This window comes from Trachinotus anak, unplaced genomic scaffold, assembly GCF_046630095.1.
Source record: "Trachinotus anak isolate AG129_WGS33_773 ecotype Australia unplaced genomic scaffold, CSIRO_AGI_Tana_v1 ptg000016l, whole genome shotgun sequence".
Lineage (NCBI taxonomy): Eukaryota > Metazoa > Chordata > Actinopteri > Carangiformes > Carangidae > Trachinotus > Trachinotus anak.
The window spans coordinates 6,114,243-6,141,744 of NW_027273867.1; the positions used below are offsets into that span (position 1 = coordinate 6,114,243).

At 39.1% G+C, this 27,502-nt stretch overlaps 1 protein-coding gene across 1 annotated transcript; it reads left to right on the plus strand.

Moving 5' to 3' along the window:
• LOC139633814 (CMP-N-acetylneuraminate-beta-galactosamide-alpha-2,3-sialyltransferase 1-like) lies at positions 1-25,944 on the plus strand. The gene is made up of 6 exons (XM_071499772.1): positions 1-550; positions 3,191-3,384; positions 16,797-16,976; positions 19,527-19,572; positions 21,974-22,093; positions 22,390-25,944. Exons 1-6 carry the CDS (start codon positions 260-262, stop codon positions 22,561-22,563), a joined length of 1,005 nt encoding a protein of 334 aa, XP_071355873.1. The 5' UTR covers positions 1-259; the 3' UTR covers positions 22,564-25,944.
• Positions 25,945-27,502: the final 1,558 nt, after the last annotated feature.

A 27,502-nucleotide genomic window follows, 5' to 3' on the forward strand; every position in this document is an offset into this window, starting at 1 on the left:
AGACAGAGGATATACCTTCTTTTGGTTCAAGTTAATCTGCAAAGAAAACACATGGATTGATTTCACTAGGATATTCATTATCCAAGTGCTGTGTTTCCTTGAGGATAAGAACAACAGGGTACGTTCATTCGACCACAGTGAAATGTGGTCAACAGGGTTGTTTTTTTCTCACAACTTCGGGACTCTACATTTATCATGATGCTATTTTTGTCCATTGCCCTCCCAAAGTTCCCAACCCAGTGATTTTGACTGTGACAGCATGTCTCTACCAAAGCGACGAAGGATCAGGACTTTTGCCCTGCTGTTTTGTGTTATTACTTTTACAACGTTCCTGTTCAGTTACACTTTCCGGGACCCCTCGCTCTACTTCTTCAAGTACGCTTTTCACCTGTCGGACAACTTTTTCTCCAAAGGGCTGTGCGCCTGTCAGCAGTGCATGACGGAGCTGGAGGAAGACCCCTGGTTCGCTGAGCACTTCAATCAGTCCATCCACCCTCTGATGACCAGAGAGAATAGTGTCCTCTCTGATGAAACCTTTAAATGGTGGCAGGTAAGAATCGGGGGGTTTTGTTAAGGGGAATTTGCAATGTGATCCTATAGAGGCCTGAGAGGAACATCCACATTCAGCCTTTGAGAGCAGATGAGGTGCTGAAAACAAAGACCATGAATAAAAAGCCGAGATCACGCTCACTGCTGTAAAGCCCCCAAGAAGTGTTTGTTTTTGCCACATTGATTGCTTCAAATCCAAGGATTTTTCACCAGGATCGAGTCGTGAAGCAAACTCCCACGCACAACTTGTTCACATTTAACAAGTGAGACTGTTGTTTTCTCCCAGCATCTCTCCCAAACCTGTGGATGAGGCGAGAGATACAATATATTCCATTATAACCTCAATGTATAGGCGATACCGAAACCATTAACTCACCCCCTGCAATCTGTCTCCTTCAGTCCGAGAGGAATAACACATATCCTGCAAATATTATGCAAACATACCCCTGCTCATGAATATGTGTTGTGAGTACAGTTTTTCCCGACAGTCTATTAAAGAAAAATTATGTAGCCTTAAATACCTTTAAACATTAAAACAGTAGATAAAGTCTGTAAGTATAAATACTGCCTTTCTCCAGCCCCCAAAAAGACAAGAACATATTACAGTTTACAGGGTTTCACATAATCACAATCAGAATCAGCTTTATTGCCAAGTAGGTTTTCACATATGAGGAATTTGCAAGTTCTGCAAGTCAGGAAGATTAAATATAAATAGTAAAACTGTTAATCAGATATATAAAATGAAATTATGAAAAAATATTATAAAAATATAAAAAAAACATGTTTTCTGTTATATTATGGTCAAGGAAAAAACCCTAGGTAGGGTTGAACAAAAGATGCAATTGAGTTGTTTTATTGGAGTTGTAGTTTATGAAGTCTGACTCATATTAGGAACTGAACGTCAGTATGCTGCTTTGATTTAATTCCTTTTTAATCAGCTTCTCAAGTACAAATTCAGTTTTATGGAAGTGTAATGCTAATTTGCTGGAGTGCTTCTTTAATGGTCACCTCGTGGTATTATTAAGAAAAAGAAAACACACAGTAAATTAAAATGAATATCCACCAAAAAAATAAAAATAAAATCCACTAACTTTACACCAGTTTTTACTACGACACTGACACTGCAGTCAGTGGAAGAGTTGTTATCTCTGCCTCCCCACAGTGATGGATTCGGTCACCTGTATGATTGCTGAGTGTCACTCACTGTCATTTAACACTGACGCAAAAATCTGATATTTACTGATATATGAACACCGGCTCAGGTCCACAATCTTAAAGGATGTAATGCCAAGTACATTTGGCCAGTGATCCACAGGGATCATAAAACACATTAAGCATAAAAAATGAACCCAGAATTTATAGATGCAGTTGATACAATGGCTGTTAAAATGTTATATGGAGGATTCCTCTTTTGAATCCACTTTCTTGTAAATTAGATCACATCAACTATAGACTAATTAGTTACCAGCCCTAATTGAACTCTGTCAAACCAATATATGCTGTACTTTCTGTACATCCAATTATTTAAGTACAGCTCTCTAAATTAGAAAAGCCTATTTACAAAGTTTATGTCACACAATTATCCTACCTTCATCTGGAAGACGTCCAGTGTCTTCGATGTTCCCACATTCACCTCACACTGTGTCCAATTAGAGGCAAGAATAGAAAAATTACTGCAAGGTTACCTCCTGTCACTACTCATTTCAGGAAATGCTTCTCACTGGGAGCTCGATGAGGCAAGTGTCACGTACCAACGCAAAGCAAGGGCACGACCTCCAGGTGTACTGGACTCTTTGTTCCAGTGAGATGTCAGAGCTTACATGCTCCACGGCTAAGTGTAATGTGTGTAAAGGAGAGACTCTCATGAGATGGGAAACATGTCTGATATGTTAAGTAGGCTGGGTTTTAGTTTTGTGATTAAAGGCTTTCAGCAAGTATTACCCATATTCTTTCCTCTTTTTTTTTTCGGTGAAAAAACAATGCAGTACTGCGATTTCAGTTGGTTAGGGTTACAGGGTTGCAGGCTCATTTGATATGGTATATAATGTATTGATTGGGGTAATGGATAATAAAAACGAGAAGCTATGATGAACAGCAGCAATAACTATAAAAAACTATGAAAAAAATCTTTTGATAAAAAAATAAAAGATACAGGATTATTTAACCTGCAGTTGTAATAGAGGTAGTGTTGGGTTGGAAGAGGGGCACTGGAATCCAGTATTACCCATTTTCAATGTCAAATAAAATTCAGAAATGTTAAATGATTTCCTCAGTCTTGGCACAGTGGAAAGGGCTCTGTAAAAATATTTAGACCATGAGTCACTAAAACTCTGCGTTAAAGCTCGTGTGAGATTGTAGCAGAACATTCTGTATCCGTTCTGTTTCCAGCTGCCACGGCACAATATGTAACAGCACACAGCGCACACACATTCCTGCATTTATTTGCTGTCTCTCCGAGTTCAAAGAAACCAGAAGAAGGCCAGGCCAAAAGAGCCCCCACAGACGGAGCTAAGCTGCCCCTGAGGTTACTTCAGAAATGTGCTTGGTGTCTCGAGCTCCACTGTCCTTGTTCAATCACTTCTACTTAAAGTGGCCCTAGAGCCACGGCTGTCTCTGAGGCCTGTCTCTGCTGTGTCACCAGTGGTTGCAGTCAGAGAGGCAGCCAGCCAACTTCACTGAAGTGGTGGAGGAGCTGTTCCAAGTCATCCCTGATGAGGTGCTCTACATGGACGCCACCCCCGAGCGCTGCAGGACCTGCGCCGTGGTGGGGAACTCTGGAAACCTTAAGGGCTCCCAGTACGGCAGCCTCATCGACTCCAGTGATTTCATCATAAGGTCAGTTAGCGCTTCAGTCTTTGGTGTGGCTACAAGAATAACACACACTCTTGACATTTGCAGTGGTATTTACTCATTTTTGTCACTGACAATAGGATTAAAGTTTAATTTCCATTTTCTTACACATCTTATTTCCATGACTTTGGCTAAACTTGGCTTTTGGTTATGACGACACCTTTCCCACCACATTAAATTATGTTTTTCAACCAGGCTCCCTCTGGGTGCCCCGACTTCCTCCCACAATCCAAAGACATGCACATGAGGCTAATTGGTGACTCCAGATTGCCCAGTGGTGTGAATGTGAGCGTGAACGATTGTTTGTCTCTATGTGTCAGCCCTGTGATAGACTGGTGACCTGTCCAGGGCGTACCCGGCCCTCGCCCGTGTCAGCTGGGATTGGCTCCAGCCCCCCACGACCCCTGTAAATTGGAATAGCTAATTGATGGATAGAACTGTTTAACAAGATTATTTAACCCACTTGATCTGGTGGTAAAACCTGAGGTTCTCTGCAGAAATGTAATGCCTCCTCAATCAATAAGGCTCTGAGGTCGTGCTATGTGTATCTTTTCTGGGGAGTTTTGAGGCTTGAGAAGAAGATTTACATTATGCAGTGTGCATGTTTTTTAAACCCTGATTCTGATATTTTTATCAGATATTTTATACACTCAGTATAAAAAAGGACATGAAAAGGAAAACTATACAAAAGAAACCACACAAAATTAATTGATGTTCAGTTTACTATCTCAGAGGATGTGAAAACCAACAAATACACATATTAGGATGAGGCTGGAATCAGTCATTGGGCTGTCATCTAACATTTATGCTGTACCAGTTGTAATGCTTATGCTAATGTTTTGAGCTTTTTTTGTTCGGCCCTCTATTTTTCACTTTGGGGACATTTTTGCCTGTAGTCGAAGGCAGACAGTACAGAGGTGACAGGAAATGAAGGGAGAGAGGGGGGCAGACGTACAGTCATGAATATTAAACCTGGGTTGCTGCTGTTGCTGCCCAGTCCAGTTTTTACTGGACTAGACCTGACTGAAGTTTTCACTTCAGTTAGAAGATCAAGGCTCTAGTTAGTTGTGTGTACCTTTATTTTGTCTACCCACTGTAGCACTGATGAGTCCTCAGACTAATTCGTAATGAAACCAGCTGCATCATATCCATCATGTTATATGCATACAGCAATGTTTTTTTTATAATTAGTTAATTCACTGGCATGACTTCCCATCTCTCTTTGTCACATGTACTTCTGCTGTGTCCCAGCCTGCACTCTGCTCAGAGATGTGCTTGGAGATTTGACTTCACACATCCTCGTTTCTGCACTCGATAAATATTTGAAAAAAAAAAAAGATCTTAACAAAGCAACAGATGAAAACAATGGAGTATAAGTATTTAATATGTTTATTTCGTGCCTCAGGGCAGCAGGAAACAAGAGAGGAGTTTGTCGCTCTCTGTAATCTGTCACACTAATTGCAGCTCTGCAGAGAATGACTTGGAAAAGATGGAAAACATGACAAGTTTTTCTCTGGGGGGGTGTGGGTGTGCTATCTGCTGCTAAACTGTTGGCGTCATGATAAAATTGAGCTAATTTGGACTTAAAGTGTAAAAAAAAAAAAAAAAATCATTCGCTTTCAGACATAGGACTTCAGTGTTCATGCAGTATCCCCAGGCTGGACAAATCACAGATCTGAGTCTTGGCCGTCTTTTTGCAGGTTTGTTTAAGACTCAGAATAAATACTGATCTGTAGATGGAGCTGAAGGCTGCAGGGGCGGAATATGCAAATTCCTTAAGAGGAAAACAGTCCAGTCACTGTAAGCAGAGACTAAAAAACCACTGCCTTTCAGATATCAACAATGCAATTCACCCAGATCCTCTAAAGCCTTCTTTGTAGACTATTATGAATATTGAACGGCGTTGGCCTATCGGCTAAAGCCTCTTGTTTGCTCAGCAGATTGCGGTGGTGAAATAGATTTGAGTCATAAGAAGAGCCTTTGCATCTTCCTTTGACCGACAAAAATATGCTCTGTGGCTTTTGAACAATGAAGATTTAAAAAGGATATGTTGTTTGATGCACTACCAAGTCAGCATAGCTGTTGAGATTGGACTTAAATTATGTTTTTTGTTCTTGTAAAATGCATTAATTGACAGGCCAATGCACAGGCTCACTCAAAATTTTCAGTCGTCTTATCTTAAAACTCAAAAGTACACACCGTGCCCATTTCCAGTTTGTATCTGATTGCAGATAAAAAAGTAAATTTTAGACATAAAGTCGATGCTTTTATCTAGTAAATGTGAAAATGCAGCTAACTTTATGGAGTTGAAGACACAGATAGTGGAATCACACTTCATCTCTCCCTTAGCTGGGACACATGGAGGAGATAAGGGAGAACAATTTGGACCAAACAACAAACAAAACTGGCCCAGGAGACGCTTGTCTCAAATCATGATCTGTTAATTGTAATGGAAAGTGGGGGTTAAGGGTGAGGAACACAACCTAACTATAATTGTGTTCAAGTACTTGCATGAATAATACTCAGTGGAGACAAAGAGAACAAGTAGCCTATATGAGTCACCATGCATACTGAATACTTCAAATACTTGTACATGTCACATGGTAATATTACTATAGGCTGTGTTTCCATAAACATTTTTGAAAGAAGATGTCAGTCACAGTACGTAGGATGTATTTGTGTATTTATTGCTTCCTATATAACACACACTCATTTCACCATAGTGAGAATTTATATACTTACTTATCATCATCACTTTGCATCATCACTGACAGGTGTAGTGTTGTTTTATGGGATTGTTAGCATACCATAAATTTGCACACTGAAATGGGGGGAGATAAATATAGTGTACTTACTGTGAAATAGCAAATATGAACTGATTTCAGACACAAAATCAGGTGCCAATGTAAACAGTAGTTTGGGTCTGTGGAATAAAGGCGTGGATGCTTTAGAGGACGCTGAGACAATTCTGGGTGAACTGAGGACTGTGTTAAGATTGATGGGTGAAGGGCTTCACTATAATGTGGCTGACACAAGGATCTTATCAGGAGAGTAAGCAAAGTGCTGCTTAAATATCCGAAAGCAAATTTCACACAGTATTCTAGCTTGGCTCTTAATTTATCACAGCATGACTTTGTCAACCTGCCGTGACACGTTGCCTCTGTATAATGCAACATTACTGCACTTATCTTCTTTGCCAGCCCCCGCTGTGACAGCAGCATGGCATTGTCTACCAATTCAATTATCAGATGACAGGGACAGCACCAAGACAAGAGTTATCACTTTGCTATTAGCAGAATAGCTTCCTGCAGAGGCATGCCATGGAAATATGCTGATTCCTTCTTTATTCCAACCTGAGCATCGCATTTGGAGTCATGCTTGGTTGGAAGGCATGGTGCCGAGGCCCAAAGGTCACCCTAGCCACACTGGAGCCATCAGTGTAAGACTAAGGTGTAGAATACATATTTCATAAAACAGGGGCATCATATTTGAGGGCAGTACTGCTCAGAATGGGTTGTTCAGAAAGTAGAATCACTCACATCTCTTCTGACCACAGAATAAATGATCATATGCAATTACAGTCTCTCAGTACGTCTGTATGCTCTATGGGCACACCGGCATATTTTATTTGAAAAGGAGCGGGCTGTCCTGGATGTGTGATTGTCTCATCATTCATATTTACTCTGCTGAATTGAGGATCAGTCAGGCTTATATTCTACACGATGATGTAAGCCCCTGCAAATAACTTCATTAAGATGGATCTTAAAGCCAGCAGATGTAATAGGTAGGCACATCACATTTGTGACTCAAGATCCCTGTTTGAAATTGGCTTTCAAACAGGGATTTTCACACAACTAAGCTAAAGCTTTCCAGCTTCAGCTGTCTTCTGAGTTTGCCCCGCAACTAGTAATGATGATCTTTAAACCCGTTAACACGATTCAGAAAATGCACTTTTTCTTTTCTTCCGTGAGAGTGCTGTTACCATAATCATATGTTCCTGTGGGCCAATGAGTGACCACAAGTGCCTCTTACCCACCAACAACCTCTGACTAAGGACAGATAAGCTGCACTCTGTGTTTGTAATCAGTGCCCTAAGGCTTGAACAGAAGTCAAGTCCTGAAAGCTTGTTTTTGCATAATTCCTCCTGCTTATCATTAACATTAAATGAAATAGGAGCAGGGAATTCAAAGATCCAACATTACTAAAACCTCTAATTAAGATTTCATTTTCATGTGTGTGTGCCCAGTCCATTCTGCAATTACACCTGTCCTCTGCTCAGTGAACCTATTTGTTATTGTGACACAAAGAACAATGGTGTTCAGGAGCTTGATTGCCTCTTGGGCAACAAACGTGTCACCGGGGGGACTGTAAGAAACAAAGACCATCCATCAGATGTCCATTTGTGACGTGAATTCAAATTAATTTTTTATTTTTTATTTTTAACTACCCAGAGTGAAACAAGAATAAAACAGAAACACTGACAATAGAGGCTGCCAGTGTTTCCTTCTGCAGGAGGTTAAATCAGCCTTGATAATTTAAGGTATGTTAAGGATAGGAGCATGTAGATACTTTAAGGTGCTATTTGTAAGTTTAGCTAATGTTGGCTATGTAGCAATAACAAAATGTTGTTGGATTTCTAGCATGCACAGAATTCAAAAATCAACTACTTGTTCAAGGAAAATGTACTTGTATGGCTTTTAAATAACTTTAACAATCATTTGTCTCTTTACTGAAGATGCAGCCACATTGCTGTGAATGAGTCCAACATTGCAAAATAATAAAGATGAGGATCGTTATCTGGGCAGAACTGGGCATTTTTTGGTGGATTGGTATTGACGTCTTTCCTGACTGTAATCTGTGTTTCGCCCACCGCAGCCTGTAAGTGTTTCAGTGTAGCTGTCTGTCGGGCTGTAGTGCGGCAGTCTGCTGCATACCCAAGTGAAAATCAGAGTGTGTGAGTGGTGAGACTCTGAGTAAAGTACAAACAAAGTACATAAATTCACTAAACTCTGTCACTAATTGCCATTAGCAAAGAGCGGTGTACAAAGAAATTATGTAGGCTAGAAGTTGATTGTTTTTAGCCAACCATGGCCTTCTCTGTCACCGGATAAAATAACAAACATCACCCACAGTACATCATAACTGTCACTGACTAATGTTAATTTCATGAGTAAATTAGCATCATGCTGTCTGGTAAAAGTCCTCTCTGCAGCCTGGGTTTGTATTTATACAGAAAGAAGCTCTACTCTGTAACATCACTGTCTCAGGAGTCACATTCTGCAGTTTCTTTCATTTCTTTTCATTTATCATATCAATAATTTAAACTTAATATTTTTGAACCAGAGCCATCAGCAGGTTTGTCAGAATAAGTAGGATCCAGATGTTATTTCAGTGTGTCAGATACATATTTGATCTACATTTAAAGACATTTAAAACATTTTCAGCTTAAAAGTTCAACTTTAAGCCCCAGTTCAGGTGACAACAGGTGTTGTTATCAGCTGCCATTAGAAAAACTAAGATGATTTCATAACAGTATCCTGACTAAACTTTGAAATATGAAATGTAACAGTCTGTGATAATCCATCAAGACATTGTAACTATAGTCAAGCTAATTCAGAATTTCTGCTTTATTTTACTCTAAAATGAAGTATATTTTTTTATATAAATGAGGTTTATTCACCATAAAATGTTTTTAAAAAGTGTAGACATTGTGGTAAAGAGTTGGAATGAAGTCCTCTGAAAAGATGTAATGCAATTATTAACAGATCGAGTCAGTTTTGACCCATGAGGCCAAAAGTTGCATTGTCGTCAAGAAGATAATACAAAGGTTACTACAAGTATCAGATCAGACTCAGTATTGGCAAAAAACCCAGTATCTAAGGACCCACACCCACTACAAGCTGTCACAGATTGTAATGAAACCTCCAGTTTAGCCATATTGTGTAAAGTGAGTCACACAAACTGTAGGAAAAAACTGTGTACATGCTCAACTACTGTCCCACTTGATGCCTGAATGTGTAACGAGTATGAAATACTTGTTATTGCTCCCTTAACGAGTCTGAGTACTTGTCATGTGTTCCTGCATTGTACCAGATGAGGGCGTCTTTAACGGGATGTGCAAGGTAAACGTGAGGGTTCATTAGCATGTTTACTTACAGGGAATCAAGCAGTCACTAAAAAACATTCATAGTTGTTGGCAGTCTGGCAGAGAACTAAACCTACAGTGAATTTACTCCTTAAACTCTTCAGTGGACCTAATAGATCAAGAATCGATTGCAACATCCTCCCATATACTCTATAAGACTTACAGTGTATTAGACAACCTTTCTCTTGGTATCTTGGTCGACATCAATTCACATCTTATAAAGAGTGTGGATAATGTGAGCTGTGGTTCCAGGACAACTGCAAGACATATAAAACTAACAGGCAGATTACCACACCGTTCCACACTCAATGCCACATTGAGTGCAACGTTAGTATTCATCCTGTTAATCACAAAGCCTCAAGCTTTAAAACCACACCTGAGACCCTGTGCCTTCATCTCATCTGTTGCCTCGTTCTGGCCCCATCTCATAAAAATGTGTACAGTGTTCATTCCTCATCATGATTATCAGTCGACCGGAACTGCGTAGACACAGTCAGGCTTATGAAGGAGAGTGGAGGTAACAGCAGAGAAGAAGTGAGCATGTGAAGAAATGAGACAGGACTGAAACACCACTGACCTTTAAAGTGTTAGTTGGCTATTACATGCTGCGTGATCTGGCTGCACCTTGAAGCACAGGGCTGTGTTAGGGAATACCATGGTTCTTGACTTTCAGCATTTTGAGGGCAAATGAATAATAATTAGGCAAATAACATCCAACAACCTGCTGGTTTCTCTCTGAATTCCCAGAGAGAAATGTCTGAGATATCAGACCTAACTGCAAAATAAAAGTTAAATACATTCTGATTTTGATGATGTTTTAATTGCAAAACTGACAAATATAAATATGAAGACATAGACAGTAGATATAATTAATTAGTTAATCAACACTGACAGAATATCTCTACCCACTGATCAATAGCATAATAATCAGACTGTATTGCCATTTTGTTTGACTTAAATTATTCAGCTTGACATTTAGCGTTGGTGTTTCGTGCTGGGGGATACTTTGTTCTGTTTGCCCTAACTGATCAGTAGCGAGTGGCATATCCATCCAGCCACTGTCATTTTGAGTTGGCACAGAATCTAATTTATCTCATTTATTCATTCAATCAATTTATTCATTTATTTATTCGATCATTGAGGTTTCATTCGTTTGCAATGATGTTGCGATATATAGAAATACACAGAATTACAAATTCTCACTGAAAGCATCTTCCAAGCAGCAACCTCCAGGGCTGAAAAATGAAGCCAACGCATAAATGCCAAAACTACATTTGTTTGAATAGCCACTTGAGGCTGGATCCAAAAGTGAGTCAATCCCTATAGACTCTCACGTTAAAATGCTCAACTTTAAAACAGAAATAAACATGTTTACAGTCTTTTGGTTTCTACAACTATTACTTCCCTCCTTAATGACAACTGTATGTATGTATGTATGTATATGACAGTTTTTATATAACTCACCCACTGAAATATTATTAGGGCTTAAAGTTATACATAATTGAGAGTGTGGCCATTTTGTGTGACAGGTGAGTGAGTGTATGCTCACCACAAACTGGAATGTACCGATGTCTCGGCTCCACATGCGCCCCACCTCTTTGCCCATTTTTTAGTTAGCGGGGAGTTAGGCGGAGTCAGGCACTGCCAAGATGGCACCAGCGGAGCAGCCCACTCTGAGCTTCAAAATCAATCTTCAGCAACCTAGGAGTGACTATGTCCATCTTTATGTACAATCTGTGACATTTGCACACTGTGGTTTGAGATCATTGTCTAGAATTGTCTAGGGGTAGTGATCATGTTGATCTTGAGAGGTTGTTGTAGATAATTCCATGTGTTCGGTGCAAAAAAACCTAAAGAATAAACCCACAGGGATGGGACAGTTAGTAGAGCGAGTTTGACAGGTTCCTGTGGTCCAGTCCAGCATAGGTTTTATACACGGTGGTGAATGTCCAATAAGGGCTTCATGGATGAAAAGGTACAATTGTTTATCACACTTCTGCGACATAGAGGACCAACCAACTTTGCTATACAGAAAACAGTGGTGACTGTCACAAGGATCTGCAGTAATGAAGCTGAGGTTTGAGAGTGGAAGCAGCTGATAGATAATAGATAATATCACCATAATCTAGGACTCCTGGAAAGACTGTTTCAACTATACTTTTCCTACAAATCAAAGGGAAGCTGCAAGTTTGGCGATGAGATTTTCAATATGATATTTAAATGATTCATGAAACCAAATACCTAGATATTTGTACTCTGTGACTCTTTCAATATTGCTCCCATTTAGTGTGGATTGAATATCTCTTGCTCTAGAAAAAAGCAGGAACTTGGTTTTGCTTGCACTACCATCTATGGGAGCGGTTGCTAGGAAAAGTTAACACAACACAACAATCAACCTCACTACTGCATTTTTGTAGCCATTTTCTGTCCCTTTTTTCTTGGAGGTAGCTAGGTACCTAACAAGCTGTGTAGGAGGGTGACATCCCTTTCCTTGATCCTGCCCACAAAGCTCTATCTTTTTATCTACCTGGCAGGAGGCATCACACCTATATGAATCGCTGGATGAATTGGAAAAGTGGGTGGCGAGTCAGACATCTGGAACCAGGCTAAGTGATCAAATACACTGCTACAGTTAGCAAGCAATTTATTTATAAATCAAAAATGATTCACCATTTAGCCACAATGTGAGAGAGCTTTTCTTCATATTGCCAACAAATCTTCAAAGAGACATATGTTAAAACACACAGTGAAATGAGCCAGAAATTGGGTGAATATTCCTGTGGAGGACCAGTGCTGACTTTACTGTAAATGATGTTTTTACATATCATAAGGTGAGACCATTCTCTAGCCCTGACCTAATGGCCTCACTGGCACAGGCACTTTCATCGGTCTGTGAAAGCAACATGTGGCATTAAAAGAAAAAGTGTCAGGACCATGGACAGCTTCAGGAGAGAAGCTGTCACTGCCCTCTACCAGATATTATAAAAATTAAAACTTAGCACTTAAGGATAAATTTAACTCTATATAACACCCAATGTATTATTACTGTGAAGTGTTAGTGGGGGGGTGTTTATCTGAAAGAAAATTTGTTTTTGTGGGGGATCAGAGCTGTGTGATTAGGAGCACCAAGGCTTTCACTTATTGCTTGCTTGGGCAGGATTTAGCAGCAGGGCACAGTGAGTAAGAGGTGTCCGTTCTTGTTTGAAAACATATTTGGTTACTGGTAACCATCACTGCAGCCCGGTCGCTGCAAATCTACCCGCCAACATATCCACAAATAATTTATACACAGGGGCACAAAGAAAAAAAATAAAAGCAGGCACACATTTAAAACAACAGATTCTGGGACAGTGGCGTTTAAATGAACTTGAATTATTTCTTAAATGTTATTTGTTACAGCATAAGAAATGTTCTGAGATCATGATTTATAATTAATCAGTTTTTCAAGACCACCCAACCATCACCCAACCAAAACCATGATTACAACCACCCCCACCCACCCCTGGATCCACAGTTTTATATTATCTGTAAATAACCAAGCACCGAGCCGTGATAGCGAGACAGATGCTGTGTCTCAAATCGGATACCTCTGTTAGTACACAGATGTAGTACACTGTGTACAAAGTGTACTCATTGCCGTAATTTAACAGGGTAGTGTTGTCTCAAATCAAACACTGCCATGCATAGTTACCGGAAAAAACAGTTGCAACATTTTGCTTGAGTCCACCTTCCTCAGCTACCATTTCCACAAGAGTGAAAATATGTTGCTGGTCTGTCCCCATCTGCTACTTAGCCAAGATGGCAACCGTTGAGGTTAAGAATATATGTATGCCATACTTGTCAGTGTGAATTTAAAATAGCAAGTGTGAGTATGGAAGTACACAAATTGAGTCACAGCAAGAAAAGTAAAGGATCAAACCTTGTGCAAACCACAACCTTAATTCCTTGATGGTAGCTGTAGTGATAAATTATACATACAAGTTACATATACATATACATATAAGTTACATTGATGTGAAATCTAATAAACAATTAAAACGTCTGCCTCAGTGATGTTTCATTATTGTATGTCAAGTCATCGATGTTTTTGGCGCAGTCCATCTGATCTGATGCAGGTTCTTGGTGGTATTCACCCACTCTTTGGCCAGGCTGCGTCAGCCATGACTGTTCTCCTGTTTCCAGTGAAACACAGTGAAGTCAACTTTTAATCAGTGCTGTAGACCTGTGCACATTTCAACCTGACTTCTATATTTGAGCTTTTAAGAATCACTTAAAATTGAGTGAAGTTGATTGATGCTTAAGGTCCTGGTCCTTTATACTTCCAGCCCCCGTATAGTTCTGCAATAAATCACTGGTCAAGACATCTGTCATGAGTAAAAAAGACCTGCACTCTTCCACTGACAGTGAGTCCTGCTCTCTCCAGAGGGGTGTTACAGACCTGTACTTGTCTCTAAGTTATATTATTCTCCTGTTATCATCACAGAGAGCCACATCAAAATCTTTACACAAGCTAATGTTTGAGTGTTGTAATCGTGTAATCGTAATTATTCCACTTAAATATCTTAGAAGAGTCTACCATCTGACACTGTTGTGGTGTGTGTTTCCTGAGTAGTTGTGTGTACCAGGTAAAATGCCTTGAGCAAACCATCTTGTTGACAAAATGGGCTTTTCAAATTCTCAATACATCTGCTCCAGTTTGTTTCAAGTCCATCTGGTGCAAATTTCCAGTGCCTAGAGGGGGGAGTTAGAGCAGAAGTTGAATATTGATGAGACCAATCTGAAATATTCTCCTCCTTAGAGCAGTTGACACCACACACCCCCACAAGATTAAGTGACGGAGCAGCTCACTGAATCCACTTAGCAACTTAAGCTAACTTCTTGGGTGCTCTGACAGACTTGCATTATGGCAGCACTGACCCCTACAGCGAGTAATGGCAAGAATCATACAGCCTTTCAATTCTCAAGAGGAAACCCTCGAGTAACATGAGAAACGGGTGAAAAATTCAAGAAATCGAAATCAAACATGTCCAATGAGTTATACAAAATTTGTGCTGTTCAACAATAGAATAACAATAGCTGTGTGTTTTGTGTTTTTTATGTTAAGTGGGATATAGTTTAGTTTAGCCAGGGCACACATCATCAGGGGCCCTACTTAGAGGGGGGTTTGGAGCAACAGCAGTGCACTGTACTGTGTCTTTATGGGAGGTTTAAGGAGGTTTATAGTTGTCATTGCAAAAATCTGCCATAATGAGGGGCCATCAGGGGCCCCTTTTCCCCCTGGGGGCCGCAAGCATTTGCCTGGTTTTCCTCTCGTGATGGTGCACCTCTGGGTAATTGATAACTTGCTTATCAGTATTATGAAAAAGAAATACAGATGAATATCTGAAGCATTTCAAGTGAAGATTCAACATTTAACTACAACGAGTATTTATAACACCCAGGTAATAGCAGAGGATTAAATTTGGAGCTAAGAAACACCAACCTTTCCTTAAAGCACTGACATAAAGTAATGTGATGTTACAGTTGAATATCTCTGAATGTGCTGAAGTGGTGATGAATTCCTCACTGCTATACTTTTTCATTTGCTCCGGACAGTAAGGATCCATTTGCTGAGCAATTCCCAGATGCTGTAGTTGCCATTAAGGGAGGAACCCAAGAACATAGTGCTGTCAAAAAACTGTTCTTTTCTACTGAGATACTGCACCGTAAAAGCTCTTGCCAATATCTTCTTCTTCCATCCATTGCAGTTTTTAGCTCAGTCAGAGCCATGAACCTGGTTGGTTTTGATGAGTGTGCTCATCTTTCAAAGCCACATGCAGCAGCACCAAAAGCTGGCTTTGCTTCCCTGAACAGCTGACAGAAGAAAGAGTAGCCTACTTATTACTTGTTGGTGGTCGATCGCTCTTTCTCCTCCTGCTCTCCATTTCCGAACAGGTTTTGCTCTGAGTCCTGTATATGTGATCATATAAAAGGACACGTCATTATTCTGTTCAGAATAATTCCCCCGCTATGCTACGACTGATGATGCAATATCATCATAATCAGTGCTGTGTCGATAATGACCTCAGCCACATCTGGTGCGGCAGCTTCATTACTGCTGACACAACACTTCTGTCCTCTGAGATTGATTGGCCTTCCTACCATTTCACAGCTGTAGCTTTTTTTCATTTTGATGCTGTATTAAAGACAGCTGTGCATCATGTCTCTACTTCCCTCTTGTTAAGCTGAATTAATGTACATTTTTAATTTAGTTTCTTTTTCATTCAATCTTCAGTACAACTTGGTTTTTTTTTAAATTAAGCACAGGATTCAATATTTTTGGCTTGGCTATGACAGATTTACAGAAAAAAGTCTGCAATTGCCTCTGTTCTACAAACCATTTTAGCAACTTTCAGGTCTTTGTTTTGGTTTTTAAAGCACTCAACTTCACTGTTCTCATCATTGTTTTTTTCCAGATGCAGCAGGCAGCCACAGTTAGGGACAAACTTTTACACACAGAGGAGCATCAAGGAGCTCCAGATGTTTTCCTCAAGAGTCTGCAGAGGGCAAAATAGAGCGAAGAGAGCAAATATTGGACCTAAATTCATCAAGTGGCCCAGTGGTGTCATGGTCATTTTTTTAAACATGAGATTGTAAAAAAAAAAGAATTGATCAATTGTAACACAGCCTAGAAATGAAATGGTTCTTGTGCAAGGTCGTTTTAAGTCCTGACAGGCTCAGGCTGAAAATGTCAAGCTGTTATATAGCTGTCATCTCAGAGTCAGTAATGAGCCAGATAGTTTTGCTCAGACCAGAGCACTCAAACAGGTGATGCTAGTCACATGGGGGGGTCAGCTCCATAATTTTCCTCCTCTGTCACCACCTCCCCGCAGCAAAAGCAACATTTCCTGCCAATTACTGCTGCAGCTTGAGTGACCATTGTTGGGCATAATAGGGATTCCTCATCTAGCAAGCCAAGCAGTAATTGTTGCACTCTAAATGGACACTGGGTTGTTCTGAATGGCTGTTTGGACATCCAAAACATGGTGATAGCAGACAAATTGCACTTTTTTTGTTTTTTCTCAAAATAGAGATCATGCCTGGTTCTGCTCGTCTATGTGTCAATGACCTTTGTAGATTGTGGGGATTCAGTATACCAAAAGGCATTTTGTTTGTTTAAGCTGTCCTGAAAATGAATATGACAAAGTAACTAGAAAAAAAAGGGAAAGAAAGATGTGAGAAAATAACTCAGAAATAAAAAATATCCTTGCAGAATGAACCAGGCTCCCACCAGTGGCTTTGAGGAGGATGTGGGTGCCAGAACAACTCATCATGTCATGTATCCAGAGAGTGCCATAGACCTGGATAACAACACCAGTCTGGTGCTGATCCCTTTCAAGACTCTGGACCTGCAGTGGATCATTAGTGCTCTCACCACAGGCACTATTAAATAGTAAGTGTGCTTCTAGAATGTTAAAGCTGCTATAATCAATATTTTTATATTAACAAATGATCAAATAACTGTGTGTATTATAAGGTGGTTGTAGTGACGAATCCACCTGCAGTTCTCCTCAGTTGTATGTGGCTTTTTAGCATGTTTCACTTGGTTCCCTTTCACTGCTCTCATCAATCTTATTTACAGCCAAAACTTCTCATAAACCCAGTGTATGCTAGCTTCCCAGCACCACATGAATAACAGGCAAAGTTAGCAACTAGCTGGTGAACGTAGCACAACATTTAACGACTAAGCCTGATATTTGCATCAAGAGTTTGTGGGGAGCGAGACAGATGTAAAAAGAAATTAATGATTGGGCATGGAAAGAAGGCTATAAATTAATGTTCCTTTCATGCTAATGTTTGCTAGCATTTTAGCATAACAGTTTAATAAGGTGATGATATGTGAATGTTGTGTTTGCAACCTGTTGGACCACCCCCTAGTGACCAAAACCTTGAAAAAAGAAATGATAGACTGATAAAAAAAAATTATTAATTAATTAAAAGATAACATAGCAATAATTAGGACAATATCGAGTATACTCATAGAGGACATTCTATGAAAACACAATATACAATATAATTAAAAAACACTGGTAAGACATAAAATTAATGAGGGGTTGATGCCAAAAGGCCAATATGAATTCACTTCACCACTAAGGCATGATAATGAAGCAAATTCAGACACATATGCTTGTTCTTCATAATAAACCATTTCCTCCATCTGCCTTCATGGAATTTTTATGTCATTATTGCATTTTAATAAATCCTTAATTCATGTATGAACCATTCTTACACTGAATTTCTGTTGGCATTTTATCAAGTCATACAAATCAATTATGTATTTACATAAATAAATTGTGTTTTTTCTATTATTATTTTTCCAGGATATCATCATTTGGAAAAACTAAAAAATATAAACAAGCTTTTATTTTAATTGGATATGTGTGGAGCAGAGATGCTTCCTGTAGAGCCCCGTATGTCAGTGAAACCAGAGTTCAAAAACTTTTACTGCTCTAGAAATGACTCTTTAAAACTCGTCAGTGCATTATGATGCATTTACACTCATCTCAAATACCAGATTGTCATAACAATCACACTCACTCAGTATTGCTATTTGTCAGATTGCCACAACAGGGATAATCACTCAGTTTTAATCTTTCAGTAAATTTCACCTTCAGCTGCTTCATTCTCAATGACCCATAATCATTAGCTTGATTACTGGACATCCAGAGCAAAAATGAAGCCTCTGCCAATTAATGCTGCTGCCAATAACTGAAACACGCCAACATGTTAGATGGTGGAACGAGTAAATCCAGACAAATTTTTCCATTTTCCAAATGTGCAGTTGTCTTCCCACTCTGCCAAAGCAATCTTTCTGCATCATTAAATTTCACTTTACTGGCAGTATACTGTCAGCATTACCTCAGCAGCCATTTACATCTTGTGAATGATTTTGTTACATTTTCAAGTCCTGTTAAATAACACAGGGGTCTATGAAGGCACAGACCCGTGTGAAGGGACACAGGGGGAACTGTATTCATTACACATTCACACACCTGACTTTAAATAGTAACCATCCTAGAGTTTAAGCACGTGTCTGTGCAAAAATGTGAAGCCTGTGTGTGTAAAAGGATGTACTTTTTAGTATGCATAACATACTGTAGCATACCAGATTTAAGACAGTTAATTTTCATTTCATTCTACACAAATCACAGAGGAACTGGTTGGACTGTACAACACACAGAACCAAACAGCATTACACCGGTCTATATAATCTTTGACTTATAATTGGAGACACTGCTGCTGAGGCAAGAGCTTCGATAAACCTTGCTTTAATTGGACACATTTGTTTGGATGGTATCATACAATGAAATCATTATTTTTCATCTCGCTCATTAGTATGCCATCCCTTTACTTCCGTCTTTGAAATCTGCACAGGTGTAGTGGAGAGTTTGCATGTTTAAATGGATAATTTATCAGCTCAATATGATTTGTTTTCATGAAAATGGTACACACAAGTTTTGCATGTGATGCTGCCTCTATGTCAGGCTCCTGTTGCAGTTTGCACCGAGTCTTCTAAAAAAACTTTTCATATGCAAACTGAGTGGCCACCTCGGGGGAGCTGCACACACCTTTATTCAAACAGCCTCTCTCAGTTTTATGTTTTAGCCCTGAACTGATTTCGCCCTGAAATGATGAATGACTCCACTCAACATGTTCTCGTGTGATGAATGATGCAAAATACAAAATATATGACAGTGAGCATGTGGACTTAACAGCCGTTTCACTTGCTTGACATGACTTTGGAATCTGCCCGTGAGCTTTCCTGAGACAGTTGTAATGTTCCTGACATTTATTTTTAGACGTGCTCTCAGTGCTGTGATTGTGGATGTGGCACCAGTGATTGTAGACAATCAAGCAGGACGGTTTTCAGCAAAACATTTCAAGGTATTTTTAAGAGAATCAAAGCCCAGATTTTAAATGCCTGGCATGTTTTTTGTTACAGCACATACCTACCCGTCATGTCCAGGGTAGAGGCAAACAAAGATAAGGTAAGTTTTACAAAAATGTTTTACTTTAAAAAAATAAACAGTGTTGCTTTTGTTTGGGAATGGTATAATTTATGAGAAAAAAAAATCCAAAGTTTGGATGGAAAATAAATATTTATATTCATATACATATAGGATGTATCCTATATGTACACTACTTGGCCAAAAGTATGCAAACAGCAGAACGTTACATATGCGATTGCTGAACATCTTATTTCAAAGCAATCAGCATGATCCTGATGGTGTGTCAGTTTTGCAGTAGTGATATGTAGTCGTGTCGCTTGCTGATTCACAGTGGTACCTCCAGTGGTGCAAACTCACATTTACTCCTGTAACTGTACTGTACTGAAGTACAGAATGGAAGTATTTGTAAGTATTTTCATTTCATGCGACTTTAAGCACATTTTTTATATTATTTTATAGTTTTGGCTACAAGTTAGTTTTCAGATTATAATTTTATATTACAAAATGTGATAATCTTATAGATAATTAATAATAATCACTGTTAAACTAACCAGTGGTGTACAAAGTACCTAACACTAGCTGTACATTTACAAATTAATTACAACACTAAGTAATAATATCTAAAAATACAATATCTATTATTCATGATATAATAGGATTATTTCTGGAAAATGAATACTTTTACTTTTGCTACTAATTTTTACAGATAACACTTTAGTACTTTTACTTGAGTAACAATTTGAATGCAGGACTTTTACTTTGAATTATTATTTATTTTTTGACTATGGTATTTTCTCTTTTACTTAGATGAAGATCTCAGTAGTTCTTTTACCACTGGCTTTTTCCCTTTGACAAGTGGTGTGTTGCTGCTGTCTGACGGGTGTATGGCACATCAGAGCTGCGTGCCGCTAGCTTTGACTGACACGCACCACTCATGCCAGTATATGACACTTCCACTGCTGATTATGGTCTGTTGCTGCTGTGTGTCACATAAAAATGCCACTGCTCCTCTACTGAGAGGTGTTACAGCATGTACTGTGTAAAACTGGAAGCTTCTGCTGTAACGTTACACTGGAAGATAACTGTTCATCGTAGGCAGCTGGTACTGATGTGTTTAACACTTATATTTACACCAAATTAATTATTTATGAGCATAAATGGCAGCAGAAAACAGAGTGTCAAACGCTCAGAGTCAAGTGCATTCTAAACTGTGCAATTACCCAATATACAGTATTGTTGCATTTATATTTGTATTGTATATTTGCATATCATAATATATATTTTAAGTTACTCTCTATTCTTTGCTGATATATTTCTATTTTCGAGGGAGCAACTGTAACGTAACCTAATTTGCCCCAGGGGATCAATACAGTATCCTGATTCTGATTCTTATTCTGAAAACGATTTCATGCAGAGAATGAGGCAGAGAAGACAGTCGAGAGCATATCTCCACCAAGGCCAAACAACCCTACACATACCACAGCAGTGACGTATGCATGAGAATCATCATACAGCACAGAGATCAGCCAGTACAACACCAGCAACATGTCAGAGTGACATATCGCTAAGAATCTGTATGTTAAAAATAGCTGTAAAAGCCCATCCCACTTAAACAAGCCTGACATACTATCAACCACTTTTCAGTCTCCTCGTCAGTGAAGTATGTCCCTTAATTTGAACTAAAGGGCTCAGTCCAACAGCCCAAAGCTCTCAAAAGTATGTTTGACTATATTTGGGGTATAAGATGCTATTTTATCTTTATAAGACACAGAGATCATTTTACACGCTTTCATCTCCTCACACTGCAACTAATGCAACAGCCTCTTTACCTGCATCTACTCTAGGCTGTACAGGCCTCTGCAGCCAGGCTTTTAACAAGATCCAGGAGAAGTGACCACATTACACTGGTTCCTTGCTCTGGCTCCCAGCACCTTTTTGGGATTTTAAGCTCCTACTATTGACTTTTAATGCTCTTCAAGGCCTCTCTCTCTCTGCTATATATCCGACCCCTTAATTGCATATGAACCTGACTTAAAAATAGAGGTGCCTGAGCATTCACAGTCAGAGCCCCAAAACTTGATCTTACTTAATTGAATTGACTGCACAGATTGCTTGATTCTAATAATTTTTGCCAGTGAAACTGTAATTGGTTCTGTTTCATTGATTTTTATTGATTTCCCTATTGATGGTGTCTCTGTTGCCTTGTATGATTTGCTAATCTTATTTTGCTGCTCTCGGTAAAGCACTTTGTAACGTGGGCTTATTATTATTATTATTGAGCTTATATTTTTATAATCATAAAGCGTATATTAAACATTCGTTCTTTCTGCTATTTCTTTTTCATTACTTAGTGTAAAATCGATTGAGCAATTCAGAATCCAAACTTGAATCTTTTTCTGTTGTCTCAGTAAAGTTGAATGTCATCTTAATTTTTTTGCAGGTGTTAATTTACAGTCCCACATTTTTCAAATACGTCTACGAGTCTTGGCTTGAGGGTCACGGACGATATCCTTCAACCGGCTTCCTCAGCTTACTGTTTGCTATCCATATATGTGATGAGGTAAGGTGGACTACTGAATTCAGTCCAAACAGTACATGACCTTGATAAGCAAGAGCTACTTTGAATTCTTCAGTGAAGTGGAATAACTGCACAAGGACAACTTCCTTGATGTTTAATGAAATGGCATTTTCAGAATAAAACTAAAAGTTTTGGAAAATGAGAAATTGAAAATATGTCGAACCAAACTTGTGTGAAAATTGAACAAATTCCTTAAATAAATATGTGTAAAGCTTGTGTAGATGATGTTTAACTGCGGTTGTGATGGTGTTTTTTATTTTTTTCCTTGTCTCCTCCAGGTCAGTGTGTTTGGATTCGGGGCTGACCAGTACGGAAACTGGCACCACTACTGGGAGGAGAACCATTTGGCCGGAGCTTTCCGACACACGGGAGTTCATGATGGCGATTACGAGTACAATGTCACCCTGCTGCTGGCAGACAAGCACAAAATCCGAATGTTTAAAGGGAGATGATACCAAGCCCATATGTGCAGTGGGATGGCCACCAAATGAACCTGAGCAGCCTTTTAATGTGTATTTTTCTTTCATTTTTGTCATGATTTCCAAAGACATTTTCATATGAACTCTTCTAGTCGGCACAGTTTTCTTTTCTTCGCTGAAGCTGCTGTTTGGGAAATGTCACTCCAATTGACAGACCAACGGTTTTCTTTGTTCCTAGACACAGAACATGACAGACCATCAAGATAAGACAAAAACAACACTGCCACTTGTTTCAGGGTGTTTTCATATCAGGTACAATTGCTTCATACCATGCCTGAGTACTATGCCCCCCTTCTCCACTCCCCCACCACTCGGCTTTCACATTAGTGATGTTGCTCTGTTCCCAAGTACACTTGCATGTCTGCCACTTTGATACAGCGGGTGGTGGTGTACACCAAGTTGGTTTGCGGTGCACTTGTGTCATCTACTACGGAACATTTGTTTATGTTGTCGCTTCATTTGGACTTTTTGCATGTAGATTGTCATCTGTTCAAATTTCAAGCGAGCATTGATTTTAATTTCATGTCTTCATTTGACCAGAAAGATCCTTTTGCAGCCATGTTTGAATGGGATAGTCGGTAGTTGTGACATCACATGCTAAATAGCAATCCACTTCCGCGTTTCGGTACAGTAGTTTTCACACCTGGTACGAACCATGCCTGAGCACACATTAACTGTACTTGAGACCACCTTTTTCAAGTGGACCTGGGCATGGTTCTTTGATCCATTCCCAGTTACGGTGCACGCTGTTCGCACTCATCAAATGAACTGGACGTCGGGGTCCCTGATGTCAAAGCCCCCTCAGAATCCATCATGGAGTGAACAGAGAAGAAGACAAGAGACGATGGTCTGTCTGCAGGCATGCTATACATAAAAAGCTTGAGTAATGTTATATAATTTGTGTACACTCTATATCTTCTTTTTTCTGTTTAGTGGTGACCATCGTGGCCACCTGAAGCTTTGTATGTTACAAAATGAGCTCTGTTGACAGCAGTAGTCAGACAAAGTGCCATAATTACTCTGTTGATGTATAGTCTTGGTGAGGGGGATTTTGTACAAAATTCATCATCGTCATTTATGCTGAGCCGCTCAGAAATATAACCACTGTCTGCTGATCTAAAAGGTGTAGGCTATATTGGAAGCTTTTTAACTACAAATTCACAGGCAACAAACTATTTTAATAAGCTTCAACAAATCACACCATTGATTATGCTGTAAATATCACTTCGGTATAAATTCTCACCAGATGGCAGTGAAGGTGTTTTACATAATAATAATGGTGTGTATCAGAAAAATCATCTCTTTTTTCATCACTGTGGCTGACTCTGAATCTCAAACTACTGCAGAGCTATGTGCATCTTGCTTGTCTGATACAGCTCAACAAGATCAAGGGTCACTTAAAATCAAGCCCAAATTAAGCTTCAAAGAATATACACTCACCAAGCACTTTATTAGGAACACCACTGGGTAGATCTTTCCTTTGCTCTCAAAACAACCTCAGTTTGTCATGTCATGGACTCCACAAGATGTTGGCAATTTTTTCTGCTCCATACTTACATAATTGCATCACATAATTTCTGCTGCATTTGTCAGCTGCACATTCATTCTGCTAATTTCCTGTTCTACCACATCCACAAGGTCTTCTACTGGATTCACATCAGGTGACTGGGAAGGCTACTGAAGTACATGATGATTGATTGGTATTTAGGGGCATAAAGTGTGCCAAGAAAACATTCCCCACACCATTACACCACCACCTCCAGCCTGGACTGTTGACACAAAGCAGGGTGGGTCCATGGACTCATGCTGTTGACACCAAATTCTGACCTTACCATCTGCTGCCTCAGCAGAAATTCAGATTCATGCCCACTGCAGCCTCAGATTTATGGTCTTGGCTGTCAGGAGTGAAACCCGACATGGTCTGGTGTTGTAGTCGACATGTTGTGCATCACCACAGTTGTAAAAATCTGGCCATTCTCCTCTGACCTCTCTCATCAAGGTCTTTCTGTCCACAAGCTGCCAAATACTAATGTCCAAATACCTGAAAAACGAATCAGTCTTTGTGTTGAGCACTAATTAGCAAATAGTCACGTGCTAACATGCTAAACTAAGCTGGCAAAGAACATACTTTACAGAGTGCTGCAGGGATGATGTCATTTTGTAGGCTTTCAGACGGCATCACTCCAGTTCCCTTGACAAAAAGCCAATGGGATTTTGACATTGGCTTTTGGATTACTGCAGAAAATAAGCAGCAACAAACAGATGTTCACATATGAATGCCACTTTTAGAATTTTTGATGCCTAAAGTAAATGTTAGTTGCTAGGCTATATGTTAAGCTAATGTTAGGCTATAAACTACTGCACAGTCACATTGGCATCAATATCACTACTACTAAACTTCCAACTTGTTTGATTTAGTGTGCTCACCCCGTCTGCTAGATTCTTTCCTGTTGTAGTCAGTAAAAGTTTGCAAAAGTGTGACTATAATAACGAGGCTGTCTATAGACTTTGAGACAAGGGAACAGGAAGTGCTAAAATGCTAATGTCTTGCTAAGTTTTGAGTCATTCTATTAGCATTGTCACTGTGAGCACATTAGCATTCTAACATTAGCATTTAGCTCAGAGCCTCATGGAGCTGCTAGCATGCCCGTAGACTCATACTTGTTTTAATCTGTGTCATGTAAATTCCCCCCAGGTTGCTAAAATCAACAAATTCAGTGTAGAGGACGTAATCACAGTGCCCTCAATGTTAGCTTCTTCCCTGATTAACTATCATCCGTTAGCTTTCAGTGTTACAGTGTGTGAACTGTAACCATCAGCACAGTTTAACAAAGTACAGCTAAGGCTGTTTCGCTGTAAACATCAAACCGGTATAATATCAATCAATATCCATATAATATCAAATATCAATTGTATTATCTTGGCTGCAGGCTCATTCCAAACTGAGCAGTCAGTGGTGAAAAAAACATTGAGCTGGGGTGGATTTTTTTCAAGTGTCTTGGCCTTAAAAGACTTTATCAGAGACTTACAATGAGATGTGGATTAAGAGGACAGCCACAGTAATCAATGAGAGTTTCATCACTCAGTGTGATGAAAAATGTGAGAAAAGTTTTGAATGCTTGAGGTGTCACACAGACACCAGGTTCTTTATCAAGTTGTACACAGTCATCAATCATGGACAACCGACATATTACACATAGCCTACACAGGGGTGCCTTATCATTAAAATCAACAATGTACTGTACATTTTGATGTACACTGTGACATGCATTTTTAATGAAAAGTAGGTGTTAAGTGCCTTTTATGGGAGTTTTTAAAGACTTAATTTTACCATTAAATTGTACTGCATTGTAATTATCTTTGTTATTTCTTGATTTGTCTTTACAAGTTTGTTATTGTTGTGTAAACAGTAAACAGTGTAAATTTCAAAGAACTATATGCATGATACATACAACAATATAGCCATTTAAGAGATTTGTGTGCGTGCCACAGAGCAAAATGTTGGATATATACAGTACATGTAGGGTAGGTTTCTTTGGTTTAGCAGTTTTGATGAAACACATCCAGTGGCTTCAGAAAGTATTCATACTCTTTCTCTTAATACACATTTTATTAGCATGTAGATTTCACATTTTGCTCATCAATCTACACTCATTAACCCTGAATGACAAAATTAAAAAATATGTTTTTAGAATTTTTGGAAATGCATTAAAAATTTATAATTAAATTGAAGTGCAGACTTCAGGTTTGATTTTCAGTAAAATTTCAAACATTTCTATAAACATGTTTTCACTTCATGGGTTATTGAGTGTAGACTGATGGGCGAATACAGCAATTTTATCCAAATAAAAGTGAAGGGGTCTGAAGACTTTGTGAAGCCGCTGTCAGGCTTGAAATTATTAACTGCACCTGCTGAACTTGTAGATGTGTGAATTCTGTGTTTTATGGCTTCAAGAAACACATAAGCACTTATCCTGCCCTCATGTTGTCATTGTCACCATCAGATCTCCGATCTGAAATGCTACAAGTGTTATTTCAGATCTGTCAGGAGCTGAGCTCGGCAGTGCTTCTGTAAAAAAAAAGGCTATGATTTGCTCTATGTGCCTTGATCCATAATGGGACATTTGCACGGTCAGTGTCTTCAGTGATCTTTTGCCGCTTTGTGTGAGAGCAGGCTGATGAGAGGAGAAGCCACAGTATCCATAACAGTTGCCACATAAGACAAAAGTGATGTGCATTTGTTCTGCAGAGGACACTGTCACCTAGTGGTCAAGATCATATTTAGCGTTAACATTTCTTGATTTGTCCTTTACAAAACTGATGTGATAACTTAGTATGAGCACTTAATAACTGTATTAAATTTTTGTGTAAACATAATTACAAAGCTTGTTATACACTGATTCTGCTTTCAGTTGAGGTCTAAGATAATAATGTTAGTTATATAAAACCCATGAAAGCAGTACCTTCAGAAAAACCACATTTTTATATTCATTGTATATTTTCCCTTTTGTGAGAGAGTCCAGGTCACTGGCTTGCTACTTGGTACTGTCTTGTGTGGGAGAGCTGGATAATGAAAACCTTGCATTATTCAGTAATTCACTTATCTGTGGACTCCCACTCTACTTTAAAATACAATTGGAGCGTTTTTTGCTGAAATGTGTGAAAACAACAAGGAGGTTAATAACTTATGAATAATACATTTCACAAGCGTTATGCAAATTGCAAATTTTGAGGAGGGAGTTTGTAATTTAGATGGGTAAGTAGAGCTTGCATAGTGAACGAAGTGAAATGCATCCCAAATCTATTTAACATGGAGGATATTACAAATTAATGAGAGTCAAATGAATTAATCTTTATTACACTGGACACATGCAAAACAAGATAATTATAAATAAAATATGTCCCTCATTTG